This window comes from Delphinapterus leucas, chromosome 3 (genome assembly GCF_059928025.1).
Source record: "Delphinapterus leucas isolate spDelLeu-1000000601 "Yukka" chromosome 3, BTC_Dleu_Yukka2, whole genome shotgun sequence".
In the NCBI taxonomy this organism is placed as follows: Eukaryota; Metazoa; Chordata; class Mammalia; order Artiodactyla; family Monodontidae; genus Delphinapterus; species Delphinapterus leucas.
This window is the reverse complement of record NC_143131.1, coordinates 57,023,796-57,050,007: the sequence shown is the minus strand read 5'-3', so window position 1 is coordinate 57,050,007 and position 26,212 is coordinate 57,023,796. Positions and strand designations below refer to the sequence as shown.

At 41.5% G+C, this 26,212-nt stretch overlaps 2 protein-coding genes and 1 non-coding gene across 9 annotated transcripts in view; 1 reads left to right on the top strand and 2 right to left on the bottom strand.

The window, feature by feature from the left end:
- The window catches only part of MARVELD2 (MARVEL domain containing 2), a 28,434-nt gene extending 11,050 nt beyond the window's left edge, over nt 1–17,384 (bottom strand). The window contains exons 1-4 of one of the 3 annotated variants that reach the window (XM_089908951.1): nt 17,253–17,384; nt 12,137–13,300; nt 10,322–10,357; nt 2,119–2,267 (exon numbers count right to left, since the gene is read on the bottom strand). In XM_089908951.1, the coding sequence (XP_089765077.1) occupies nt 2,119–2,267; nt 10,322–10,357; nt 12,137–13,285 (1,334 nt within the window). In that variant the 5' untranslated portion in view covers nt 13,286–13,300; nt 17,253–17,384. The other 2 variants (XM_022595850.2, XM_089908952.1) reach the window with 2 other exon arrangements.
- A 462-nt stretch (nt 17,385–17,846) lies between these two features.
- The window catches only part of RAD17 (RAD17 checkpoint clamp loader component), a 31,928-nt gene continuing 23,562 nt past the window's right edge, over nt 17,847–26,212 (bottom strand). For 2 of the 5 annotated variants that reach the window (XM_022595811.2, XM_022595803.3), the window contains exons 16-17: nt 20,786–20,843; nt 17,847–18,631 (exon numbers count right to left, since the gene is read on the bottom strand). In XM_022595811.2, coding sequence (XP_022451519.1) covers nt 18,367–18,631; nt 20,786–20,843 — 323 coding nt within the window. In that variant the 3' untranslated portion in view covers nt 17,847–18,366. The remainder of the gene's footprint in view (nt 18,632–20,785; nt 20,844–26,212) is intronic. The other 3 variants (XM_089908942.1, XM_089908943.1, XM_089908944.1) reach the window with 3 other exon arrangements.
- TRNAG-UCC (transfer RNA glycine (anticodon UCC)) lies at nt 24,710–24,782 on the top strand. Its single transcript has one exon. It is a non-coding gene; the product is annotated as a tRNA-Gly (tRNA).

The following is a 26,212-nucleotide window of genomic DNA, read 5'->3' as shown; positions in this document are numbered from 1 at the left end:
AAGTAGAAAAGAAAAGGCCACAGCTAGAAATCTGAAAATTACAAAAAATTACAAAAAATTACAAAATTACAAAATTACAAAAAATCTTATTGGCAAAGGCAAATATACAGTAAAGGTAGTAAATCAGCCCTGTTATAAAGCTAGTAGGAAGGTTAAAAGACAGAAGTCATAAAGTCATCTATATCCCCAATAAGTAGTTAAGGGAGACACAAAGCAAAAAGATGTAAAATTTGATGTCAAAAACAGTAAACGCTGGGGATGGAGAGCAAAAATATAGGGTTGTTAAAATGTGTTCAAAGTTAAGAGATCAGCAACTTAAAATAATCACAGATAGATACATACATATATATACAGTTTGCTATGTATAAACCTCATGGTAACCCAAACCAAAAATCTGTAATAGATGGGACTTCCCTGGTGGTCCAGTGGCTAAGACTCCACACTCCCAATGCAGGAGGCCCAGGTTCAATCTCTGGTCATGGAACTAGATCCCACATGCATACCGCAACTAAGAGTTCACATGTGGCAACTAAAGATCCTGCATGCCACAATGAAGATACCACATGCCGCAACTAAGACCTGGTGTGGCCAAATAAATAAATATTTTAAAAATATCTATAATAGATACACACACAAAAAAGAGCGAGAAATCCAAACATAACACTAATGATAGTCATCTAATCATAAGGGAAGAGAGCAAAAGAAGAAGAAAGGAACAAAAAAGAACCATAAAAACAACTCCCAAACAATTAACAAAATGGCAATATGTACACACCTATGAATAATTATTTTAAATGTAAATGGACTAAATGCTCCAATCAAAAGACACAGAATGTTTGAAAGGAGTATTACTGAGCCATAAAAAAGAATGAATGTTATGTGGCAGGCTGGATGGGAGGGGAGTTTGGGGGAGAATGGATACATGCATATGTATGGCTGAGTCCCTTTGCTGTGCACCTGAAACTATCACAACATTGTTAATCGGCTGTACTCCAATACAAAATGAAAAGTTAAAAAAAAAAAAAGGAATGAAATCTTGCCATTTGCAACAACATGGATGGACCTAGAGGGTATCATGCTTGCTGAAATAAGTCAAACAGAGAAAGACAAATACTGTATGATTTCACTTACATGTGGAATCTAGAAAACAAAATAACTGAACAAACATAACCAAACAGAAACAGACTCATAGGTACAGAGAACAAACAGGTGGTTGCCAGAGGGGTGGGGGGTGGGGGAAGTGAAGCAATAGGTGAGGGAGATTAAGAGGTAAAAACTTTCAGATGCAAAATAAATGAGTCACAGGTACAACATGTACAGTATGGGGAATATAGTCAATAACTATGTAATATCTTTGTACGGTGACAGATAATAACCAGAGTTATCCTGGGGATGATTTTGAAATGTATAGAAATATACATTTCACTATGTTGTGCACCAGGAACTAACAGTGCTGTAGGTCAATTATACTTCAAAAACAAACAGACAAACTCATAGAAAAAGAGATCAGATGTGTGGTTACCAGAGGCAGGGGGAGGAAGTAGGGGGAGAGGGAATTGGATGAAGGTAGTCAAAACCTATAAACTTCCAGTTATAAGATAAATAAGTATTAGCGATGTAATGTACATGATAAATATAATTAACACTGCTGTATGTTACATATGAAAGTTAAGAGAGTAAATCCTAAGAGTTCTCATCACAAGGAAAATATTTTTTTTCTATTTCTTTAATTTTTTATCTATATGAGATGATGGATGGTCACTAAACCTACTGTGATAATCATTTCAGGATGCATGCAAGTCAAATCATTATGCTGTACATTTCAAACTTATACATTGCTATAGGTCAATTATATCTCAATAAAACTGGAAGAAAAAAAATAAACTGAAGTGATAACTTTTTCACTAAAACAAGAGGAATAGGAAATCAGCTTATTAGCTTATTCCTCAACGACCATACTGTACCTTCAATTCAATATACTACCTCCCAGGAAACAAACAACTGTTCAAATATAATTGACTTTAAGCAGAGTATTAACTTCTAGACAAACAGAAAAGAGAAAACCCAAATGGAACCTCTCTATTTTTACCTTGAAGAAGGACTTAGGTAGATACTCACGCCACATAGTCTGGCATCACGATTGGTTTCGGGATGTGGCCAGCGGGGATATGTCCACTCAGTAGCTCAGGTTTCATTTTTGTTGCTCTCAGTTCTTTAAAATTAACTTCTTGGTCTCTCTGTCTGTCACAACCGGTGGCCATGTCACACTACAGTTAGAGAGAAAAAGAGGATTTATTTATAAATGAAGGCAGAAGAACAAACAAAAATCCCAACTTTATTCTTAGAAGAAACCTGGGGGGTGGGAGCAGGAGGAAGAAGAGTAGAGACAGCAATCAACAATTTCCCTTCAGAATTACGTGTTTTATAGTCACAGAGTTGTTCAGAACACTTCTGTAACAGTTAAGGGGAAACAGTGAGCTACGAGAGTATATAATAGATTAAACACCCTCTAATCCCAGTTGTGGGATCATCAAAGGTGGATGATGAAATGGTAAATGTGTCTTAAGTACATTTAAGACGTATACCCCAACTAACTGTAAAAGAACAGAAAATGTAGTTCAAAGTAAGAAATTCAGCGATAAAAATGGAACAAGTCGGGCTTCCCTGGTGGTGCAGTGGTTGAGAGTCCGCCTGCCGATGCAGGGGACACGGGTTCATGCCCCGGTCTGGGAAGATCCCACATGCGGCTGGGCCTGTGAGCCATGGCCACTGAGCCTGTGTGTCCGGAGCCTGTGCTCCGCGGTGGGAGAGGCCACAACAGTGAGAGGCCCGCATACCGCAAAAAAAAAAAAAAAAAGGAACAAGTCAACTTAAATGGAAAGAGAAAAAAATGACACCAGCAACTTGAGATGAATCAATTACAAGTAGCCACTGAGTAGGTCAGAATGGGGGACGAGTCACATTGTTTCATCATCTGAAAAAGAGAGCAAGCAAAACCAAGGGAAGGGCGGTGGATGGCTTTACTTTCCCAGGTGTTCTTAACCTGCGGTTCCTTGAAGAGGTCTACGGGAATGCTGGAGACAGTGGTTTAAGTCACCTGGCTTCTACACTGGAGAGCTCCTAGAGGTCTCTGTAGGAAAAGGATCCATTCAAAGAGGGGGAAAGAACATGAGACAGAAATGCCCAAGGAGGAAGCATGGGGGCAGACCTTAAGAGCTAAAATAGGGCTTCCCTGGTGGTGCAGTGGTTAATAAGCATCCACCTGTCAATGCAGGGGACACGGGTTCAAGCTCTGGTCCAGGAAGATCCCACGTGCCGCAGAGCAACTAAGCCCGTGTGCCACAACTACTGAGCCTGCGCCCTAGAGCCTGTGTGCCACAACTACTGAGCTCATGTGCTACAACTACTGAGCCCATGTGCCACAACTACTGAAGCCCGCATGCCTAGAGCCCATGTGCCACAACTACTGAGCCCACGTGCCACAACTACTGAGCCCACATGCCACAACTACTGAAGCCCGCGTGTCTAGAGCCTGTGCTCTGCAGCAAGAGAAGCCACTGCAATGAGAAGCCCGTGCACTGCAAGGAAGAGTAGCCCCCGCTTGCTGCAACTAGAGAAAGGCCGCGCGCAGCAACGAAGACCCTATGCAGCCAAAAATAAAATTAATTAATTTTTAAAAAATGGGCTGAATGACTACGCTGTCAAGTTAGAAATAGGGAGAGCCAGACATGTGTTTCAGGGTGCTTTTGTCCAATTTCTGATTCTCCTTCCCTTTGAGCGTATGATGTAATGATGCATAGACCCCAATGCCAAACCCACACTATTACTTTTGATACCCAGATTAGATTTTGACTTTTCTAGTTTAGAAAAGCAATCTACTCAACACGTAGGGACTTATTAGAATTTGTTTCTGTCTCTGTTTGATCTTACTCTATATATATTATTTATTTTTTAAATGACCTTATTTGCTTTTTAAAAATTGTGTTCGTGAAAATACAAAACAAGAAGGGACAGCCTAGCTGATAGTTCCAGACAAGGGACAGGAAACTAAGTTCAGGGAGGGTAAGTAATTTCCCCTGAATCTCAGAGTTAGTAGTACTCAAATTCAAATTTGCCTGATTCCAAAGTTTATCTTCTCTTCACCACACTACACTGCCCCTCCTGTGGTCATCTGCAAATTCTTCCCTACCAAGAGCTGGGAAGGAAGCAGGGGAAAATCATACCCAATGAGAAGCTGGAGATTCAACCTTTCCTATAAGGTTCCCATTGGTAAGTCCAACAGAGATTCCTCAATTAAGTCATGAGATTGCCTCTGTCTCTGAATACATTTAAATATGTTGATCCACAGTGACCCATCTCCCAGGAAAAGAGGCCTTTGAAAGGATGCTCTTTGCATTCTGCTCCCATATCTTGAACGAGCAGACGTTAACTGGACTGATATGATTCTCAAAGAGTCTTAGGAATGGGGATTCTAACTCCACTAAGGTTATTCCCGATTATTCCAGGACCTCTCAGGATCTGAGATGCTGCAACACACCCTGGACATACTAGGCACCACCCTTCCAGGGCAGCTGAAAAGACCTACCTAGAACTCTCCAGCAGATCTTCCTAATCCCGTACCACCTGCAGAAGCCACATCAGACTACCCCATCATTTGGGGCAACTTCCTCCAGCTCAGCCAAGCCCTTCAGGTTGACTCTACCCTGCACTTAATCCCCTTGGTAAGTCCCAGCACCTCAGGGACTGATCAGAAGGCCCATAAGATCCACCCTGACCAAGAATGACCACCATTGCTGTGTCACTGCCACACTGCAGCTTAGTGAGACAGTCCCACCCAGCCTGGTGCTGTGCAGTCAACATCCACAAAAGGCATACCACCTTTAACCCCCACCAAGCAAAGAGATTCTTCTCTTGTGCCCCTGGAGATGTTCCGAAACATACTTCCTGATGTTAACATTCTGACTTCAGATTTTGATATCATCTGTCAACAAGAGTGTCAACTTTTAGAAAGTGAGTCTCCTTATATATTTTTTCTTGTATGTTTTTAGGCCTCTTTTCCATTCTGAGCAATACTTCTAATCCAGATCCATCTTCTAAACCAAAGTCTGATTAAGCTTGATCTTTTCCCTGCAGTGAATTTTATTTTAGAACTCTTACTGGGCTGTGATGTAGCAAAGGTTATCGTTCCAGGTCAGGCTAAAATTTATAAGTTTCCTAGTCAGTCCCTCTGAGGGAGTAGGATTTACCAATGGGTTATAGCAATATGGCAACCTTGAATGAGAGTATTGGCAATAATCTGCCAAAGCCATTCTTTTTTTTTTTGTACGCGGCCCTCTCACTGTTGTGGCCTCTCCCGTTGCGGAGCACAGGCTCCGGACACACAGGCTCAGCGGCCATGGCTCACGGGCCCAGCCGCTCTGCGGCATGTGGGATCTTCCTGGACCGGGACACGAACCCGTGCCCCCTGCATCGGCAGGGGGACTCTCAACCACTGTGCCACCAGGGAAGCCCTGCCAAAGCCATTCTTAACGATGACTCTGAGTTTAGAAGACTGCCCTCTCCATTTGGTCAAACTCACTTATATCTCTGTACTAACACTGGAAGTCAGCCATAGGTTAGGGAATTTGCACTCAAATTTCAAACAAAGGGCAGTGTTATTAATTATTTAAATATCAGCCTTATATTGCTTATCTCAATATTTGAAATGAGCATTTACTAACTTAACTTTTTTAAAACTTAAAAAAATTTGAATAGGTAATGTATAGACATAACGTATAATTCAAAAGGTCCAAAAGGATACATAATGGAAAGTAAGTCTCCCTCTTTACCTATCCCCTCACAATTAGCCAGTTACCCTCCTAAAGGCAACTACTATTTATCAGTTTCAAGTATATCTGATTGGTTTGTTTGTTTATTTATTTATTTATGGCTGCCTTGGGTCTTCGTTGCTGCACACAGGCTTTCTGTAGTTGCGGCGAGCGGGGGCTACTCTTCGTTGCGGTGCGCAGGCTTCTCATTGTGCTGGCTTCTCTTGTTGCGGAGCACGGGCTCTAGGTGCGCGGGCTTCAGCAGTTGTGGCACGTGGGCTCTGGAACACGGGCTCAGTAGTTGTGGTGCTCAGGCTTAGTTGCTCTGTAGCATGTGGGATCTTCCCGGACCAGGGCTCGAACCCATGTCCCCTGCATTGGCAGGCAGATTCTTAACCACTGTGCCACCAGGGAAGTCCCCTGATATGTATATTTCAGACAGCTTAAAACTGATGATCTATTTAGCTTCCTGATTGTTAGTGTCACTGAGTCTAATTGAAATGTGTATCTTGAAGCAATAAATGTTGAATAAATAAATGAACATTTAAAACAAATTAAACACAAGGGAATCAGGAAGTTAAAACAAAGTACAATAAAAAAACAAACAAGGGCTTCCTTGGCAGTGCAGTGGTTAAGACTCCGTGGTTCCACTGCAGGGACTCCGATTTGACCCCTAGTCAGGGAAGCTCCATATGACACAAGGTGCAGCCAAAAAAACCCACAAACAAACAAAATGCCACACACACACACACAAAGCAGTATTGCTCTAATTCTATGAACAGTGAGTAAATTGTAGAGGTTTGTAACATTAGGTCCACACTGCACTGTGAGAGAGAAACTCTTCAGTATTCTGTAGACCAGCTAATCCCAGCCTCACTCATCCCATGCCTGGTCAGTCAGAACTGGTCAGATATCTCTTGATTTCTAACGATTTATGGATATCCAAGAAAACCACAGTAGAGCTCAACTGTAATTCAGATGACTTTACATACGTGTCAGAAATCATTTAAGGACTTCCCTGGTGGCGCAGTGGTTAAGAATCTGCTTGCCAATGCAGGAGACACGGGTTTGAGCCCTAGTCCGGGAAAATCCCACATGCCATGGAACAACTAAGCCTGTGTGTCACAACTACTGGGTCTGCGCTCTAGAGCCTGTGAGCCACAATTACTGAGCCTGTGTGCCACAACTACTGAAGCCTGTGTGCCTAGAGCCCATGCTCCGCAACAAGAGAAGCCACTGCAATGAGAAGCCCGTGCACCGCTAAACCCCTGCTCGCCACAAGTGGAGAAAGCCCAAGCACAGCAATGAAGACCCAACACAGACAAAAAAGAAAAAAAAAAAAAAAGGGCTTCCCTGGTGGTGCAGTGGTTGGGAGTCCGCCTGCCGATGCAGGGGACACGGGTTCGTGCCCCAGTCCGGGAAGATCCCACATGCCGTGGAGCGGCTGGGCCCGTGAGCCATGGCCGCTGAGCCTGCACGCCCGGAGCCTGTGCTCCGCAACGGGAGAGGCCACAACAGTGAGAGGCCCGCGTACCACAAAATAAAAAAATAAAAACCACTGTTAAATTCAGCATTTAATAATGCTGAATTTGAGACATCATTCATAAATTGATTTCCTGAGATGTCATAGAAACACAAATCTCTAAGCAAGTTAGTTTAATTTTGTACTTCCTGCTGGCTTGCTCTCTCTCTCATACTCTACTAATCTTTCATCTGTGTTTTTCTTTTTCACCAGATTTGTAAGCCCCTGGAAAATGGAGATAATGCCATTGTTGTATCCATATCACTGGCCCACAGCCTGTGACATGTTTGTTCAATGAATGAATGAATGATGACAGCAATGTATTAATTATGATCGCTTGGATAGGCTGCCGTTCATCCACTTAATAAATTCCGTATTTCAGCATGAACAAAACATTTTCAAGTAATATTTGTATGTTACAACATAGAGAATAAAGTTAAAAAGAACCTCATCAAACGTATTTTCAAAACGAATGCACTTAACCAAAAAGAACTTATACAAATCAGCAACCCAATAAAAAACCTGGACAGGATATGAACAGACAGTTAATAGGAAGAAAATGCAAACATATATATATGAAAAATGCTCAACCTCACTCCTGATAAGAGACATGCAAATTATAACTACATTAGTACCGTTTTTCACCTATCAGGTTGATAGATGCTAACAAATTTCCTGACACTGTGTTGGTCCGGGTGTGAGGAAGCCTGTAGTGCTGTTGGGGGTGGGAACTGGTAGAATTTCTACTGGGCAATCTAGCAGTCAAAACAAAAATGTACACCGCTTTTCATCCAGAAATTCACTTCTCAGAATTTACATTTCAGGTGTACTTGTACTGGGTTGGTGAAAAAGTTCGTTTGGGTTTTTCTGTATCATCTTACGGAAAAACCCAAACAAACTTTTTGGCCACCCCAATACATATAGAGAAGGAAGTATTTATTCGTATGTATAAGGTTATTCACTGTGGCACTGTTTTTAATAGTGAGAGACTGGAAACATGTTAATATACGATAAATTATGGTACATCCATAAAATGCAACACTTACGTAGTTGTAAACCAAAATGCAGAAATTTTCTATGTACTACCTTAGAAATATATTAAGTGAAAAAAATAAGGGACATAACAGCATGTATGGTATGCTACCATTTCTGTAAAAGAGGAAGGAAAGCAAATATATATATGTGTGTGTGTATATATATGTATATATCTCTCACACAGGATACTGGTAACACTGGGCCTCCACAGGAGAACTGGGAAGCCATGGTACACGATGAAAGAAGACTTTGTGTGAGAGACCTTTTTGAATTTTGATCCAAGGGAATATACTCCGTTTTCAGAGACACAAACAAACCCAAAGGCTGAATTCTTAACTTCTTGCTTAGAAATAATGCCCAATATCTTAAAAAAGAACTTTTCAATGAGGTAAAATTATGATTATTAAAATACATTAAATTATTACATATATGTAAATAATTATAACCACAGCATCTTAATCTTATCAAGCAATCTTGTGAGGCAGAAATTATTATTATTCCAATTTTACGGATGAAGGAACCAAGGCCTGGGAAGGTTAAGTACCTTGTCTATTGTCACGCAGTTAAGTAAATTGTGGAATAGGGATTTCTTTCCTGACACAACAAAATTTGGCATCTGAAAGCAAGGTGAGAAGAATAGGAAATAATGGGGAAGAACTTTAAAGAGACTGAAGAAAATTTGGGAGAATCACCTTTATTAAAAAATAAATAAATAGGGCTTCCCTAATAAATAAATAGGAATTCCCTATTCCCTATTTATAGGTGGCGCCATGATTGAGAGTCCGCCTGCCGATGCAGGGGACGCAGGTTCGTGCCCTGGTCTGGGAAGATCCCACATGCCGCGGAGCGGCTGGGCCCGTGAGCCGTGGCCGCTGAGCCTGCGTGTCCAGAGCCTGTGCTCCGCAACGGGAGAGGCTACAACAGTGAGAGGCCCGCATACTGCAAAAAATAAAAAAAATTTAAAAAAAATAAATAAATAATAAATAAATAAATTAGGGACTTCCCTGGTGGCGCAGTGGTTAAGAATCTGCCTGCCAATTCAGGGGACATGGGTTTGAACCCTGGTCTGGGAAGATCCCACATGCTGCGGAGCAACTAAGCCCATGCACCACAACTACTGAGCCTGTGCTCTAGACCCACGTGCCACAACTACTGAAGCCTGCGTGCCTAGAGCCTGTGCTTTGCAACAAGAGAAGCCACCGCAATGAGAAGCCCGTGCACCACAATGAAGAGTAGACCCGGCTCGCCGCAACTAGAGAAAGCCCGTGTGCAGCAACGAAGACCCAACGCAGCCAAAAATAAATAAATAAATAATAAAATTTTTTTTAAAATTAAATTTAAATATGTAAGGAGAACCAACTAGGTTCACTTGTAGAAGCTTTATTTAACACAATTAAAAGATGCTACAAATAGCCTTGTCTGATTTGGTCCTCTTAGTATTAGAAAAAAGCTGAGGGACTTCCCTGGCGGTACAGTGATTAAGAATCCACCTACCAATGCAGGGGACACGGGTTCGATCCCTGGGCTGGGAGGATCCCACATGCTGTGGAGCAACTAAGCCTGTGCGCCACAACTACTGAGCCTGCGCTCTAGAGCCCACGAGCCAGAACTACTGAGCCCGCGCACCACAACTACTGAAGCCAGCGTGCCTAGAGCCCGTGCTGCACAACAAGAGAAGCCACTGCAATGAGAAGCCTGCATACCGCCATGAAGAGTAGCCCCCACTCGCCGCAACTAGAGAAAGCCCACGCAAGCAACGAAGACCCAACACAGCCAAAATGTAAATAAATAAAATTTTAAAAAGAATAAAAAAAAAAAGAAAAGAAAGCTGAAAGTCGTATTATGAACTTAATGCAACAGATACACTTTTACAGACAGATGGTCTACTCTAAACAGGTAAGAGAGAAAATTATTTAACAAATCTAGAGATAAAATATAACGTGAGCTTTATTCTTACCATTTTCCTTTTCGATGGCAATGATTGCTCACTTATCTGGAACAAAAAGAGTTAAAATGACTTTTCAGAGGTGTGTGAAGCTACTTTGCAAATATTTTTGTCCATTTGCATCTATAGCCCAATCTCAACTTTACAGATGTTGATTCTCTACCATACAGATGATCCTCCTACTCTTTTGGCCACGTTTTGATGGGCCAGTGGAGAACCAGAGGAGGAGGGATAACTGTGATTCCCTGTCAATCAGGAGCAGAGAGCAGAGTTGGAAATATGGAGATAGTGGTGACTCTTATGTGAGTTGCTCTGAATTACCTAGAGACTTTATTTATTCTTGGTTCCTATTACCTTGCACGATTAAAGAGTTTGGGATGGTTAAATTATAAAATTAATAGAAAAAAGCTATATGCCATTATGTATTTTAACGCTTAGGAAGTTACAGCAACACACAAACAGGAATCATAGGTGACTCAAGTTTAATTAACCATAAGTCTTATAAAAACAAATTTTTGTTGAGAAAAGGAAAAGAAATAAAAGTACTGTTGATAACAGTCATATTCATGTAGAATTTGAAATGATATTAAGAACTCCATTGTTAATAAACTTACATAAAATTATAAGGAAGTGTGTGCTTCACTATCTGGATTTCACACTGATTAGAATTTAAAGTTCCTTACTTTGTATACACAGATGTAAATTAAAAAAATAGGTGGTGCAGTGGTTAAGAATCTGCCTGCCAATGCAGGGGACACAGCTTTGAGCCCTGGTCCAGGAAGATCCCACATGCCGTGGAGCAACTAAGCCCGTGCACCACAACTACTGAGCCTGCGCTCTAGAGCCCACGAGCCACAACTACTGAGCCCGCACGCCACAACAAGAGAAGCCACCGCAATGAGAAGCCCACGCACGTACCGCAACGAAGGGTAGCCCCCGCTCAACTCAACTAGAGAAAGCCTGCATGCAGCAACGAAGACCCAATGCAGCCAAAAATAATTAAATAAATAAAATTTTAAAAAACGCTTACAGTGCTGAGATAAATTTTTAGAAACAACTTGAATCTATGTCAAATTCTAGTAAGATAAATATATTTTATGACACTAGAGTATGGGGTTCTGTATAGAACACATAAGGTACCTATTATAAAGTTAGTCAAGTTTTTTGCTGTTATGAATATGATTAAAAAAATACATAGGTCAGTGAGTAAATACGTAGGTTATTGAGTATATAAGGAAGGATTTTATTTTTAGCTATAGTTTTGCCCAATATACACCATCTGCCATTGTACCTAGGAAGTCTTTGGAAAAGTGGGGAAAAAAATGCACGGTATAGTTGACTTAAAATTAAGAAAATATTTAAGGTAATACTGACATTTTCAGAGGCACAGGAAATTCTACTACACACTCCTCCTTAGAAGAAAGCAAAACATCAACTTATTTCAGGGAATAATGAAGTTAGCAGAACATACTCTAACATTTTTGCTACCATTCCAAAAAAAATATTTTTAATAGGGCTTTTATATAATCTTATGCAGGTATTATCATCATTTCTTCTTTGTAGAAATTCAGTAGTTGTTTTCCCCTTAAGTATCAGACAGACAATACTGCAACCGACAAACTATATATTGTATTACACATCTGGGGTCTACCTGCAACATTCTACAAATGACACACCAGAGTGGGTTATCCTGGTCAGAGCATGTCAGATGCTGAGTGGGGCCTTTTGAACTTCAGACCCTTAAAAACAACAACAGCTTTGTTTCGAGAACTATACATATTTAAGGAGTAAACAGAAAGAAAGAACAAAGATCACGAAATCCCTTACCTCCTGTTGCCCCATGAATTCCCTATGTCTTCGAGCCGCCTCGTGCCTCCATAACTTTAGGCAAACCAAAGCTCCAATGAGATAAACAATCATGGTGACAAAGAGGAAGATCATTGCTGCTATCTGTCCTCCTTCCACCCGGCACAACGCTGCATTCACTGGCGTGTTAAATAATGGATAGTAGCAGAGCCCACCTCGGTTGGTATCATTCACATAGACTATGGCTGCGGCCATGTACAAGATAAACAAGGAGATGTTAATTCCAAATTCAGTTAGGGGCCACCAATTTGAGTCCAAAAGAATGGTCCGATAATACATGGACATGCCAAGCACCAGAATAATAATGGTGGTGATCCAAGCCAATCCAGCAACCACAAGCACAAAAGCGGTTTTGGGACCACTATAGTAATAGCCCCCATACATGCTGCCCAGGCCACCAACGCCTCCCATGCCATAGGGCTGTGAATATCCAAACAGGTTATACCACTCGCTGTCCTTGTGAATGTACGCCGTGACACAAGCGAAGACGCCGGCCCCCAGAAGCAGCTCCACCACGCCCAGAATCCGCAGCAGGCCTGCCCATGACTTCATGTAGGAATACCTCAGGTGATACTCCTCCACCTTCTCACTGTAGGTTCGGGCTGTGTGTGTGCGTCGGCCTAGGGATCCATAGGGATCCTGGGGAAACATTGCCTCGGCCTCTTTCCGGGAACGACAGCTGCCTTCTGACCCGCCCTGAGGATCTTCGCAGGAGTTGGGGGGTGAACAGTGGTTTGGTCTTGCAGGAGAGGCTGGAGGTGAACACTCCACTCCATCGGAGATGTATCTGATGTCTGACACCCGCTTATCCCACTCTGGGTCCTTTTTCTTCCCTCTGAAGAAGTTCTTCCAGGACTCAGGGACAAAGCGCCTTACAGGCTTGAGATCTGGTGCTACGGCCGGTTCCTCTGTGTCACCTGAGTAGAATTCTGGGCCGAATGGTGGCTGTAATGGGAGAGGGGGTGGTGGCAACGGATCAGCGCTCACAGCCAGCTCACTGTCGTGAAGAGTCTGGAAGGTTCTTACGGTGCCATCTTGATAGTCTGAGTCCCTTGGGACCTCATCGTAGTGCCTGTCCCGATTCCTGGATCTTCCGTCATTTGACAACATTTGTGATGTTCACACCTGGGGCCGAGATTAAAGTTATCACTTATGCTTAGCTATTTATCCTTTCAATGATGCTGGTTTTATTCACTTTGTAGCAAATGATCATATTCAGGAAACCAACATGATCATATCTAATTATTATGATATATAAAAATGACAACAGAAATTATGTACACTTTAAACATGTGTAACAATTATGTTAGCCAGGGATCTACTAATCATTCTATGAGATTTTAAGGGCAATCAAAATTTTAAATCTTAGCTCTTGATTAAAACATAAGTTGAATTTACCTATGAGCCCTATAAACAACAAAATGCAAAAAACCAAAAATGAGACTAAATTTTAATAATACAGGATGCTAACACATTCCAAGTAAGAGTTCTTTCCTCAAATATCTAAATCAACATATTTAAGAGTTGACATACCAAAATGTGATGGGTCAGCAAATACTCTTCACTTTCATTAACTCAAGTCTGCTTTGGAATGGCCCAGGAGAAGCAGTCTGATAAACACAGGGAGTGGAGAGTCCCTTTCTTTTCTAACTCGGGAAGTCACATTACGGGAGTTGCTTCTTCCACTCTAATAGTATAACACTTGATACTAGATATAAAAAATTGAATTCTCAGAAAAAAAAAATCACCAAAGGCTAAGTAAGGTTCCCTGAAAGTACAGCACAGAGCCACAGCAATGGCCATGGACATCACTCTTTCCAGACCAATTATTTAAAGGTGACTTGCTGTTGCCATGGAAAGACCCAAAAAGTATCTTACAGGGTATTCAATCCACCTGAAAAATAAAGCATAGAAAAAGCACTTTTTATCAAACTTGTTGATTTCCTTCATGAAATCAATAACCTGGACATGTATGTAAAAAGGAAACTATTTGCTAATATAACTACTATGTTTAAGGCACAATGATCTTCTCCCTCAAACTGCTCATGAGTATTTACTGAAGACTCGCTGGACACATGGCATTGTACTTGGCACTATGAAGGTCTCAAAATTAAAGCTGGTAATCCCACCTTTACGGTGTTGAACAATTTAGAAATTCCTAAGGCTTTGTTTTGTTTTACTTTGTAAAATGGAGATCTATCACTCAACAAGTATTTACCAAGTGCCTGCCATGCACCAGGCTTGCTGAAGATGTATCAGTGAACAAAGCCAATGGAAATCCTTGCCTTCATGGAGCTTAAATTCCAGTGGGGGAGCGGGGGTGACAAATGATAGATGAAGCAAGTGAAATATATCGGATGCCAAGGAACAAGTTAAGAAAGAGGATAAGAAGTGCAGTGTGGACAGGGTGTTATAATTTTAAACAGAGTGACGAGGGAAGTCTTCAGAGAGAACATGACACCTGAATATAGAAATGAAGGAAATGAGGGAGGAAGCCAGGCAGGTATAAGTGTTCCACACAGATGGAACAGCTCGTGTAAAAGCCTTAAAGTGGGAGTGCCTGGCATGTTCGAGAACTGTTAAGGAATGGAGGCAGCAGCAGGGTGAGTGAGAGGGTGAGTAGTAGAATTGAGGCCATCTGAAACGTTAGGGCTTAAAAATCATTAGAGGGACTTACCTGGTGGTGCAGTGGTTAAGAATCCACCTGCCAATGCAGGGGACACGGGTTTGAGCCCTGGTCCGCGAAGATACCACATGCGCGGAGCAACTAAGCCCCTGCGCCACAACTACTGAGCCTGTACTCTAGAGCCCTTGAGCCACAACTCCTGAGCCTACGTGCCACAACTACTGAAGCCCACACACCTAGAGCCCGTGGTCCGCAACAAGGGAAGACACCACAATAAGAAGCCTGAGCACTGCAATGAAGAGGAGCTTCTGCTCGCCACAACTAGAGAAAGCCCGCGCGCAGCAATGAAGACCCAATGCAGCCAAAGATAAACAAATAAATAAAATAAATTTAAAAAATAAATAAAAATCATTAGAAAGATTTAGGCTTCTACTGGGAGTGAGAAGCCACTGGAAAATTTTCAGTAAAGGTCTGACATGATATGACTTATTTTAACCAGATCACTCTGGGTGCTCTGTTAAGAGTACCTTCCAGGAGAAAAGGGTGAAAAGAGGGAGACTGGCTAGGAGGCCAGTGAAATACAGTTGACGCTTGACCAACACAGGGATTAGGGGCACCAACTCTCTTCGCAGTCAAAAACCCAAGTGTAACTTTATAGTTGGTAATATGTAGCTGTGGTCCCGAATCCACGGATTCAACCAACTGCAGACCACACAGCACCGCAGTACATATTTATTGAAAAAAAAAACCAAAAACGCATATAAGCAGACCCCTGCAGTTCAAACCTGTGTTGTCCAACTGTAATCCAATGGACCATGGTGGTAGCAACGAAGATAGCAAGAAGAGCTTAAACTCTATGTTCAGGGAATTAAAAATTTTTATTTTAGAAATTTCCAAAGACAATAAAAAGTGGAAAGAACAGTATTATGAGCCCTTATGTGCCCATCAACCACTTTCGATAATTATCAATTTATGACCAATCTTGTTTCATCTATACCCTCTACCGTATTCCTTTTGTCAATAGATTACTTTAAAGCAAATCCCAGATCATTTCATCTGCAACATTTCTCCAACCCTCCAGCTTAGTCCTGGGAGAAGCAGCCTGAAGAGAGTCTGAGATACCTGTTAGAAGTCCAGGTAAAGATATCAAGTAGGCAGTCTACCCACAGAAGTGTATATACTACACAGACTAAATACAATCACCTGGGGGTGGAGATGGAGAAGAGGTCTAAATTCTAGGGTCTTCTAATGGGCCACTCCAATTTTAGAGAATTAACTGTGAGTCCCAGCATGGTGCCCAATGCAAAGCAGGAGAAAAAAATTTAGTACAGAAAAAAATTTCTATAATGATAGCAATTAAAAGTTACCTTTTTGTCTTTCATCGCTTTATCTGTTGTCTAAAAACATTTAAATTCTAGGAATGCATAGTACTACTATAATTCTTGAAATATATTTTCCTAAAAATAGTAGAGGCAAAAGCACAACAAATAACTTTAGCAAGTTTTACATATCCTTCAATATCTTTGATATACAGGCATTTAAAGGACACTGGTTGCTTAATTAAACTCACTGGCAAAAGTATGCTTCACTATAATGGATTTAATTCATGCTCACCTGTGAAATGTGGCTTATTTGAATTAGATCACCTTATCAGTGTTTAAATAAAAAGCCAAAATTACAAATTTGAAGAATTGTGGAATAGCAAATTATGTGATTTTGGAAGGGAATAATGGTCAGTTGTATTTTACCACATTTCAATGTCTGGATACCCCTAGCATCTCTCAGGGTGTCACTGAGAGTCCACTTAGAATCAGCACGCTGAGGCAGAGCGGGTCTTTGTTTTGTTCCAGCCGCCGGGGCCCGACTCCATTCTGTTGGCACACAAATCTCCGCAAGTCAAAGCGGTGGGAGGAGAAATGGTTCTCCCCAGCGAAGTGTTACAGGAATCCAGTTGGTCACCTTTACACCAACAGAATCACCACTAAGCTGGCTTTAAAGTTTTGCTGGCCCCGAGAAAGGGGCCGATTTCAGACGTTTCTGGGTTTCCAGGGGGATGGGAAATCCCCTGCGCTCTGAACTGAACCCTCGAGCGAGTGCCCGGGAATACAGAGCATCCTCGTCCGGGGTCCTTCCCCAGGCCGCGGCTCGGCGCTACGTCCCCGACCCACCAACCTCGCTCAGTACTCAGCTCTGCCCACCCAGGTGCGCGTCTCCACGTCAGAGGGAAAATACACTCTTCGTCTCCCGAGATTGTCCCCGAAGTGGCCGGAACTAAATCGGGCCGGACGTGCCCAGCTCGGGATAACCCCGCGCCCGGAAGGACCGCGGCTTCGCGGCCGGGGGTGGGCGCGTCTCGCCCGGCACCTGTGTCCGCCGAATGAAACCTGGCCGGCCGAGGGGCCCTCCAGCCTCCCAGGCCCCCCGCTCTCCCCGGGGCCCCGCACCCCTTACCGCGTCGGCCTCCGGCCTCGGGCGCAGGTAGTGGCCGGCCGCGCAGCGAGCGCGCCGTTTCTAGGGGCCGAGGGACGCCGAGGGACGCCGAGGGACGCCGAGCTACCCCAGACGCCGCGCGCCTGCCCGGGGTCCGCCGGCCCCTCCCCGCGGTCCGCCGGCCCCTCCCCGCCCACGCCCCGGTCACGTGGGCCCCACCCCTGGCGCCCAGCTCACCTGCGCAGCCGCCGGGAAGTGCGCGCCCGCCGCCCGCGGCTCTGAAACCGGGATTGGGCGCCGGGGGCGGGGCCGGGCCGAGCTGAACTTCGCCCCGCCTGGCTTTGTCAGGCCCGGACTGCCGCCTGGGGCCCGGGCGGGTCGGTGCCCTCACCCCCACCGCACCTCAGGGCAACAGCTAGGAGAGCTCTGGAAAGGCCGTTAAAGGTGAGAGCAAACCCTCCGGAAAGTTTTCTTCGCAAGGTTGCAGTCCCCCTCCTTTCTATTTTTGAAAAAGGTTGGCACTGGATGAAGGAGACTTGCGTACTATGACCAGTGACACATGGCAGACCGTGCGTGTTAAGAATCATTGAAGGACAGGAGAAACAAAACAAAACAGAACAGAACAAATTCAACATTTTAATTTTGATATAAATTATGTAAATAGTTTCCAGAAAGTATCTAAAATATTCCACTGTACAACATATAAAAATGGTATCTGAAGAAGCTAGAGACCAGAGAAATTGTGAATAAGGCACAAAGTTTATTTACACTCTTAATTGCATCCTAAACTTTTATAATTCTTATTTACAACCCACAGAGTTTCTGTATTCTGAATTATTCCTTCACATTTTCTGATATTTGGCATAATGTTCAAACACATTTCATACACACTGACCTCTCCCAACACCACTCACAAGGCTAAATAAATACTAGAGAAAAAGATTAAGAGATTATTTGAAGGTTTGATCTTCTATTTACTTCAACATGACAGAAATCAGTTCTCTGTGCTGAAATACTACAAGAGTGAAGAATTAACAAACTAATTCACCTGAAAAGTCTATTATCTCTGTTCAAGTACCACTGAATAAAACGAATATGAATCTGTCAAGTAACAATCTCATGGGCAGGCTGCTTTCTATGTCTCATCACTCTCATAGTCTTCTATTATTATGTCTTCCTCTTCCATGTCTCTCTGGGCTGCAAAGGGCTGAGGCTGGCTGGCAGGCAGTTCACTCCCACTATCCTGACTCAAAGGAAGAGACCAGGTTTCAGGTTCAGCTGTCTGAGTGCGTTCACCCAGCGCTTCCTCTGCAGGTTGCCCTCCACTAAGCTGGGCTTCATCTCCACTGTCCAGGTCTGTCATTCCATGCTCCCTGTCAGTCAGGGCTTCCATTTTCAATCTGCCAGATGCATAACACAGGCATTAATAATAATCAAAGGAGGGGATTCCTTTAAATTACACCATGCGTGTGGTGATTATGAAGCCCTCTCCTGTAGTCTCTCATTTACCTTCCTTGTGCTGTTTAGCCAGGTGGACCGGTTTATTTAACAATATAAACAAAACTAAAAAGTAAATGACAAACTGAATAAATCATTACAACTTATAACACAACCAAGTTAATTAATATCTTTAGTAAAGAGTTCTTACAAAAAGAAAGAATTAAATGGAATAGGAAAACAGACATAAAACATGTACAGATAGCTTACAGAAGAATGGTTACTAAATAAATTGCTCAACCTAATTTGTAATTTTAAAATGGAAATTAATATTGTCATCTTTCAAACTGGTAAAGACCTTTTAAAATAATAAAACCCAGTGGTGGTACGAGGAGAAAAGAACATGCTGAAACACTGTTAAGTGGGCATAAGATTGGCAAAATATTCTTGGAAGTAATCTGGCAATATAGAGCAAAGGTGTATATCCATTGATCCAGCAATTTTATTTCTAGGAATTCATCCTACATAAATAGTATTTGATATGCATGATGATTTAGCTTCAAGGAAGGCTGTGACAACAAAAGCTGGAAACAAGCTAAATGTACAAAACCAAGGTGTAGGAGGACTTCCCTTGTGGCCCAGTGGTTAAGAATCAGCCTTCCAATACAGGGGATGCGGGTTTGAACCCTGGTCAGGGAACTAAGATCCCACATGCCACGGGGCAACTAAGCCTGTGCTCCACAACTAGAGAGAAGCCTACGTGCCACAACTAGAGAGAAGCCCTCGCACTGTAACGAAAGATCCTATGTGCCACAACTAAGACCCAACTCAGCCAAAAATAATAAACAAAACAAAACAAGGTGTAGGTTCAATTATAGGAAATTATGCAGCTATTAAATAGCAATATTAAATGTTAAGTTTAAGTATTAATATTCAATATTATCAATATAAATCAAAGATAATGTTAAAATGGTCACTAATGTTAAAATGGTCACTATAAATGAAAGACAACAGTACTAGTCATTGTAATAAGTAGCACTGACAAATCCTGCCTCCCAATTCAGATCAAGTAGCTGAACCAGTAATAAAACACTGACTCCCATGCTTTTAATTACATCTTAGGAGGAAAAAGACAATAGAAGACAATGGTCTTCCCTTGATTTTGATATCATAATCTTGTGGGGAAAGGAGCCAGTGAAAACAGCTGGTCCTTCTTTGATTCAGAGGGAAGTGAGGAGAAAAGGGAAGTTTATAAAAGGTTTGAGCCCTGATCACATCCCAGTGGGATGATGCTGTAAGATCCATCCATCACTGTATTTCTGTAAAAGGAAAGATGGGCTCCCAATAGCTAAGTCATTATAAGGAAGAAACCATTAACACTACAAAGGCCTTTACTGAATCTATGAAGGCAGAGGGAAAAAAAGCCCAGATAAGCTAGTTTTCCATTTGGGACCAGGAATAGGAGAAGTAGTAGAAGGGGTAATAGATGCCATTTCTATCATTTACTTTTATCCTTGCAACCAGGAAGCAAGCACTTTTTAACCTTTTTTAGAATACCTGAGTGCCTAATTTAACCTTACAAATAAGCCAAGTAGAAATGAACTACAAGCACTGTGTTAATCACTGATATTAGGCCAGAAGCCATTTTGCAATGGAATGAACAGTATGGATGTAGATTTATCTCTATATATATTTTTTTACTTGTCTGAATTTTCTGTGATAAAGAAATAAAAAAGACAGTGCTCTTTTGAGGTAGTTCCTGATTATTGCAGTCTCCAAATATAGACTAAGAACACCTCTTGGCATGAAAGCTGAAAAGGGGTTTTCAGCTATGCAAAATTTGTTGAACTCAAGGATTTTAAAGATTCCTCTGCCTCTGTGATTCAATGATTCTATTTAGCCTAATATTCCATTCTGAGATGGTGAAAATAGCTGTTACATGTAATATATATAATAGATGGGTCTATAATGCAATCATATGGTCTCTGATCGCTAGTACAACATGTATTTCTTGGCCTTTACAGATAACATTTATTGACTGTATAATGAATAAATACATAAGGTATTTGGTGGTTATTTCAGTAACAGCTCTTTGAAAATTAAAATGATCAGCTTACCTTCCAAAGTGTCGCTTCAGAGGAAGTCTTCCAATATCCTGGATAAAAGAAATCTGAGCTAAAAGAGATTTTTAAAAAGCTTTAAATAGACATTTCTCCAAAGAAGAATGGCCAAAAAGCACATGAAAAGATGCTTAAAGTCACAAATTGTTAGGAAAATGCAAACCAAAACCATGAGATACTATTTCACACCCCTTAGGATGGCTATTATCAAAACACCCCATAAAACAACAAGGTTTGACAAGGACGTGGAGAAAGCTGTAGAAATACAAAATGGTGTAGCTGCTGTGGAAAATGGTAAGGTAGTTCCTCAAAAAACTGAAAACAGAATTACTATATAATCAATTCCACTTCTGGGTATACACCCAAAAGAATTGAAAGCAAGATCTCGAAGAAACATCTGTATATCCATATTTATAACAACATTATTCATAACAGTCAAAACGTGGAAGCATATATATATATGTATAGCTGATTCACTTTGTTATACAGCAGAAACTAACACACCACTGTAAAGCAATTATACTCCAATAATGGTGTTAAAAAAAAAAAAGTGGAAGAAACTTGTGTCCAAAAACAGATGAATGGATAAACAAAATGTGGTAAATATATACAATGTAATATTATCCAGCCTTAAAAAGGAAGGAAGTTCTGACACATGCTATAACATGGATAAACCCTGATGACATGCTAAATGAAATAAGCCAGTCACAAAAAGACAAATATTGTATGGTTGCACTTAAGTGGGTACCTAGGGTGGTCAAATTCATAGATAGAAAGTAGGTAGTGTTGGACTTCCCTGGTGGCACAGTAGTTAAGAATCCATCTGCCAATGCAGAGGACACAGGTTCGAGCCCTGGTCTGGGAAGATCCCACATGCCACGGAGCAACTAAGCCTGTGTGCCACAACTACTGAGCCTGTGCTCTAGAGCCTGCGAGCCACAACTACTGAGCCCATGTGCCACAACTACTGAAGTCCATGTGCCTAGAGCCTGTGCTCCACAACAAGAGAAGCCACCACAATGAGAAGCCCACGCATCACAACAAAGAGTAGCCCCTGCTCACCGCAACTAGAGAAATCCCGTGTGCAGCAACGAAGACCAAACACAGTCAAAAATAAATAAATGAAATAAATACATTTAAAAAATAAAATAAAATAAAAAGAAGTAAAGGGAGCTATAATGACAATGACTCATCAAATAGGGAATATCAGTAAAGAGAAGGAAATTGCAAAAAAGAACCAAATGGAAATTCTGGACTTGAAAAGTACAATAACCAAAATGAAAAGTCCACTGCAGGGGCTCAATAGTAGATTTGAACTGGGAGAAGAAATAATCAGTAACCTGGAACACAGACTGATAGAGATTATGCAATCAAAGAGAAAACAGAATGAAACGTGAGATACCTGTAAGTATTCTAAAAAACACTAATGGAGGACTAGAAAAGAGGACAGAGAGAAATGAGCAGAAGAAACATAAAATGTCTGAAATGACATAGTAAAGTGAAAGAAATGGGATAAAAATTGATGAATAAAAAGAAAAGCCAAGGGCTTCCCTGGTGGCACAGTGGTTGAGAGTCCGCCTGCCAATGCAGGGGACACAGGTTCGAGCCCTGGTCAGGGAAGATCCCACATGCCTCGGAGCAACCAAGCCCATGTGCCACAACTACTGAGCCTGCGCTCTAGAGCCCATGAGCCACAACTACTGAGCCCGCGTGCCACAACTACTGAAGCCCGCGTGCCTAGAGCCCGTGTTCCACAACAAGAGAAGCCACCGCAATGAGAAGCCTGCACACCGCAAGGAAGAGTAGCCACTGCTCACCACAACTAGAGAAAGCCTGTGTGCAGCAAAGACCCAACACAGCCAAAAATAAATTAAAAAAAAAAAAAGACCACAAGACAAAAAAAAAAGCCAAAACATCCTATTTTTGACTAAATTTTATAAACCTTCTAAAGTCTGCAAATCAAACACTACCTTACCTTTTTAAAAATCCACTACACAATATGACTAGGATTTTTAAAAAACAGCTTTTTGATATGGAAAACTTAAGGGTTGTGATCCTGGAATGTGAACTTTCTAGTGGATATAATGATTCTCTAGATGATTCCAATGTGAGTAATCCAAACCAATACTTCTCAAACTCCTCAAACATCTCCTGCATAAGAATCACCTGGAGGGCTTCCCTGGTGGCACAGTGGTTGAGAGTCCGCCTACCAATGTGGGGGACACGGGTTCGTGCCCCGGTCTGGGAAGATCCCACATGCCGCAGAGCGGCTAGGTCCGTGAGCCATGGCTGCTGAGCCTGCGCATCTGGAGCCTGTGCTCCACAACGGGAGAGGCCACAACAGTGAGCGGCCCGCATACCGCCAAAAAAAAAAAAAGAATCACCTGGAGAATCTTGCTAATTGATCTTGCAGATCAATTCAGTAGGTCTTGGTTGAGGCCTGAGATTCTGCATTTTTCTCAAGCTTCCAGGTGATGCTGATGATTCTGGTCCAAGGAGACTCTTACTAATCAAACCGATTCATTGTCGCACAGCTAGGAGTGGGACAAAGAATGTGAATGGCTGTGCCAATGTAAGTTGGTGGCAGTAGGGCTGGGACTGAAGGAGCAGCCTGCATTGTCAGGAAATAGGTTATAGACACAGGAATTAAGTAAACAAGTAAATATATTTAGCAAAGTGGGAGATGGGTCCATATCCACTAAAAGGAACCAGGACTCATTGAGATTTCTAAGTCCATGTAGGGAGAGTATGAAATAATCCGGGAACACTTTGTATCGGAAAGAAAGTACACTAAGAGTAAAGGCACAGAGTTACCTTAAAGCAGCTTGCACTGGCCAAATCTGGACAATTTAAGTCCAAAATAAATAATGATAGAAACAACAGCTGAAAAAGCTCCAGAGTCCATACAAATATAAACAAACAAACAAACAAACAAATGGGGAAGAAGGCGAAGCAATACCTTACAGCAGAGTTTATTAACACAAATACAGAAGGAATAATGCCATTAGAAAATCACTTGCCAACCATGACGGATTCAGGAAATAATTATCAAAAGATGCTATAACTAGTGGGTGACATTTTAATGAGAAATAGGATATTTACATAGTCTCAAAGTGTCTCCCCACAAAACACTTAATAACTTTACAATGAAGAACCTGAGAGATGTTATCTTACCAAATAATTAAAGTTAACTTCACCAGCATGGTTTAAATAGACATCATATTCCCCTGATGTGATGCACTGAGAAGAACACAGCATCACTTCTGTGGTGTTCCTGCACAAAATATATATCCTAAATCCACTCATGAGGAATCCTCAGATAAACCCAAATTGAGGGGCAGCCCATGTTATAACAATCTGCTTCAGAAATGTAATGAATGAAGAAAGACCACAGTACTACTCTAAATCAAAGAAGACTAAAGAGATAGCAACTAAGTAACTAAATGTATCATGTGATCTTGCATTGGATTTCTAGACAAGAGAGAACAAGTTTTTGTTGTTAATTTACAAAGGGCATTATTAGGACAATTGGCAAAATTTGAATGGAGTCTATAAATTACAAATGGAGTCTAATAATTAAACTATAAATTAGCAGTAATATATCAATGTTAATTTCCTGATTTTGATGTATATACTGTGGTTATGTAGGAGAATGTCCTTGTTTTCAGGAAGTACATGCTGAAGTGTTTAAGAATAATGGGCATAATGTCTGCACTTTACTCACACATGGTTCAGAAAAAAATACATATATTTGTGTACATGTGTGTATAAAGAAAAAGAATACAAGGCAAATATGGTAAAAAATGAAACACTGAGGAATCTTGGTGAAGGATATACAAGAACTTCTTTGTACCATTCTTCTAATTTCTAAGTTTGAAATTACTTCAAAATAAAGTTTAAAAACTAGTATAACCTGGGATTTCCCTGGTGGTCCAGTGGTTAGGACTCCGTACTTCCACTGCTGAGGGCCCGGGTTCAATCCCTGGTCGGGGAACTAAGATCCCACAAGCCATGCAGCACAGCCAAAACGATAAATAAATAAAAACGAGTATAATCTAAAAATAATAGTCAAGGATAGGGAACTCTCTGGATTCTGACTCACAGATTAATCATTCCCATTGCTCAAAAGTCATCTCACTTCTGCCTGTAAATACAGAATATTTTAAATCTTTAAGTATCAATATTCTTAAAAGATGAGACTCTCATTGTATGAAGGCAGACATTTACTCTATAATCCTCTCTTCTGATAATTCATAAGGCAAACCCTATCTTTAAAATTTGAGAAGTTTTGGACTTTCCTGGTGGCGCAGTGGTTAAGAATCCACCTGCCAATGCAGGGGACATGGGTTTGAGCCCTGGTCTGGGAAGATCCCACATGCCGCAGAGCAACTAAGCCCATGAGCCACAACTACTGAGCCAGCGTGCCACAACTACTGAAGCCCGCGCACCTAGAGCATGTGCTCCGCAACAAGAGAAGCCACCACAATGAGAAGCCTGCCCACAGCAATGAAGAGTAGCCTCCACTCACCGCAACTAGAGAAAGCCCGCGTGCAGCAACGAAGACCCAACACAGCCAAAAATAATTAAAAAAAAAAAAATTGAAAGTTTAAAAAACACTTGAGAAGTTTGATGTGTTATGTAGTAGATTAGTAATATTTTCAATATTACACAAATTCTCTGTTCTACCTTGAAGATCAGCACCACAGACATGTGACCTAGGACTGTTAATGAAATGTGGCCCTTAAGACACACATTAAAAAAGAGAAACAACTGATGGAAAAATTGGTAAAGTTCAAAAAAAGGCAAACCTCAGTAGACACAAACTGGGCAAGTGTGTATTGCCAAAGACATACTAATTTTTTTTAGCATTATTTATAATTTCAAAACTTGGAAAGACAATGTAAATATACTATTAATAGATACTGCTTGTAATATTGAAATCAACCAAAATACCTATCAATAAGGTTGAATAAAATTATACATTTTGAAAAAATCTGAGTTAGATTTGAATATACTTTCGCATTGCTGCTGTTATAGACTAAATGCTTCTGTCACCCCAAATTCATATTTTGAAATCCTAACCCCTGAAGTGATGTTATTAGGAGATGGAGCCTTGGGAGGTGCTTAGGTCATGAGGGTAGAGCCCTCATGAATGGGATTAGTGCCTTTATATAAGAGAACCCAGAGAGAGCTCTCTTTTACTCTGCTCTTTACCATGTGAGAATACAATGAGAAGATGGCCATCTGCAAACTAGGAAGCAGGCCCTCACCAGACACTGGATCTGCTGGCACCTTGATTTTGGACTTCCCAGCCTCTAGAGCTCCTTTGCCCTAATTATAAAATATGGAGCGCTATGCATGATAAGTGACAAAAAAAATTAAAGTTTACATCTAACATTTGTATACACACAGGAAAATGTCTAG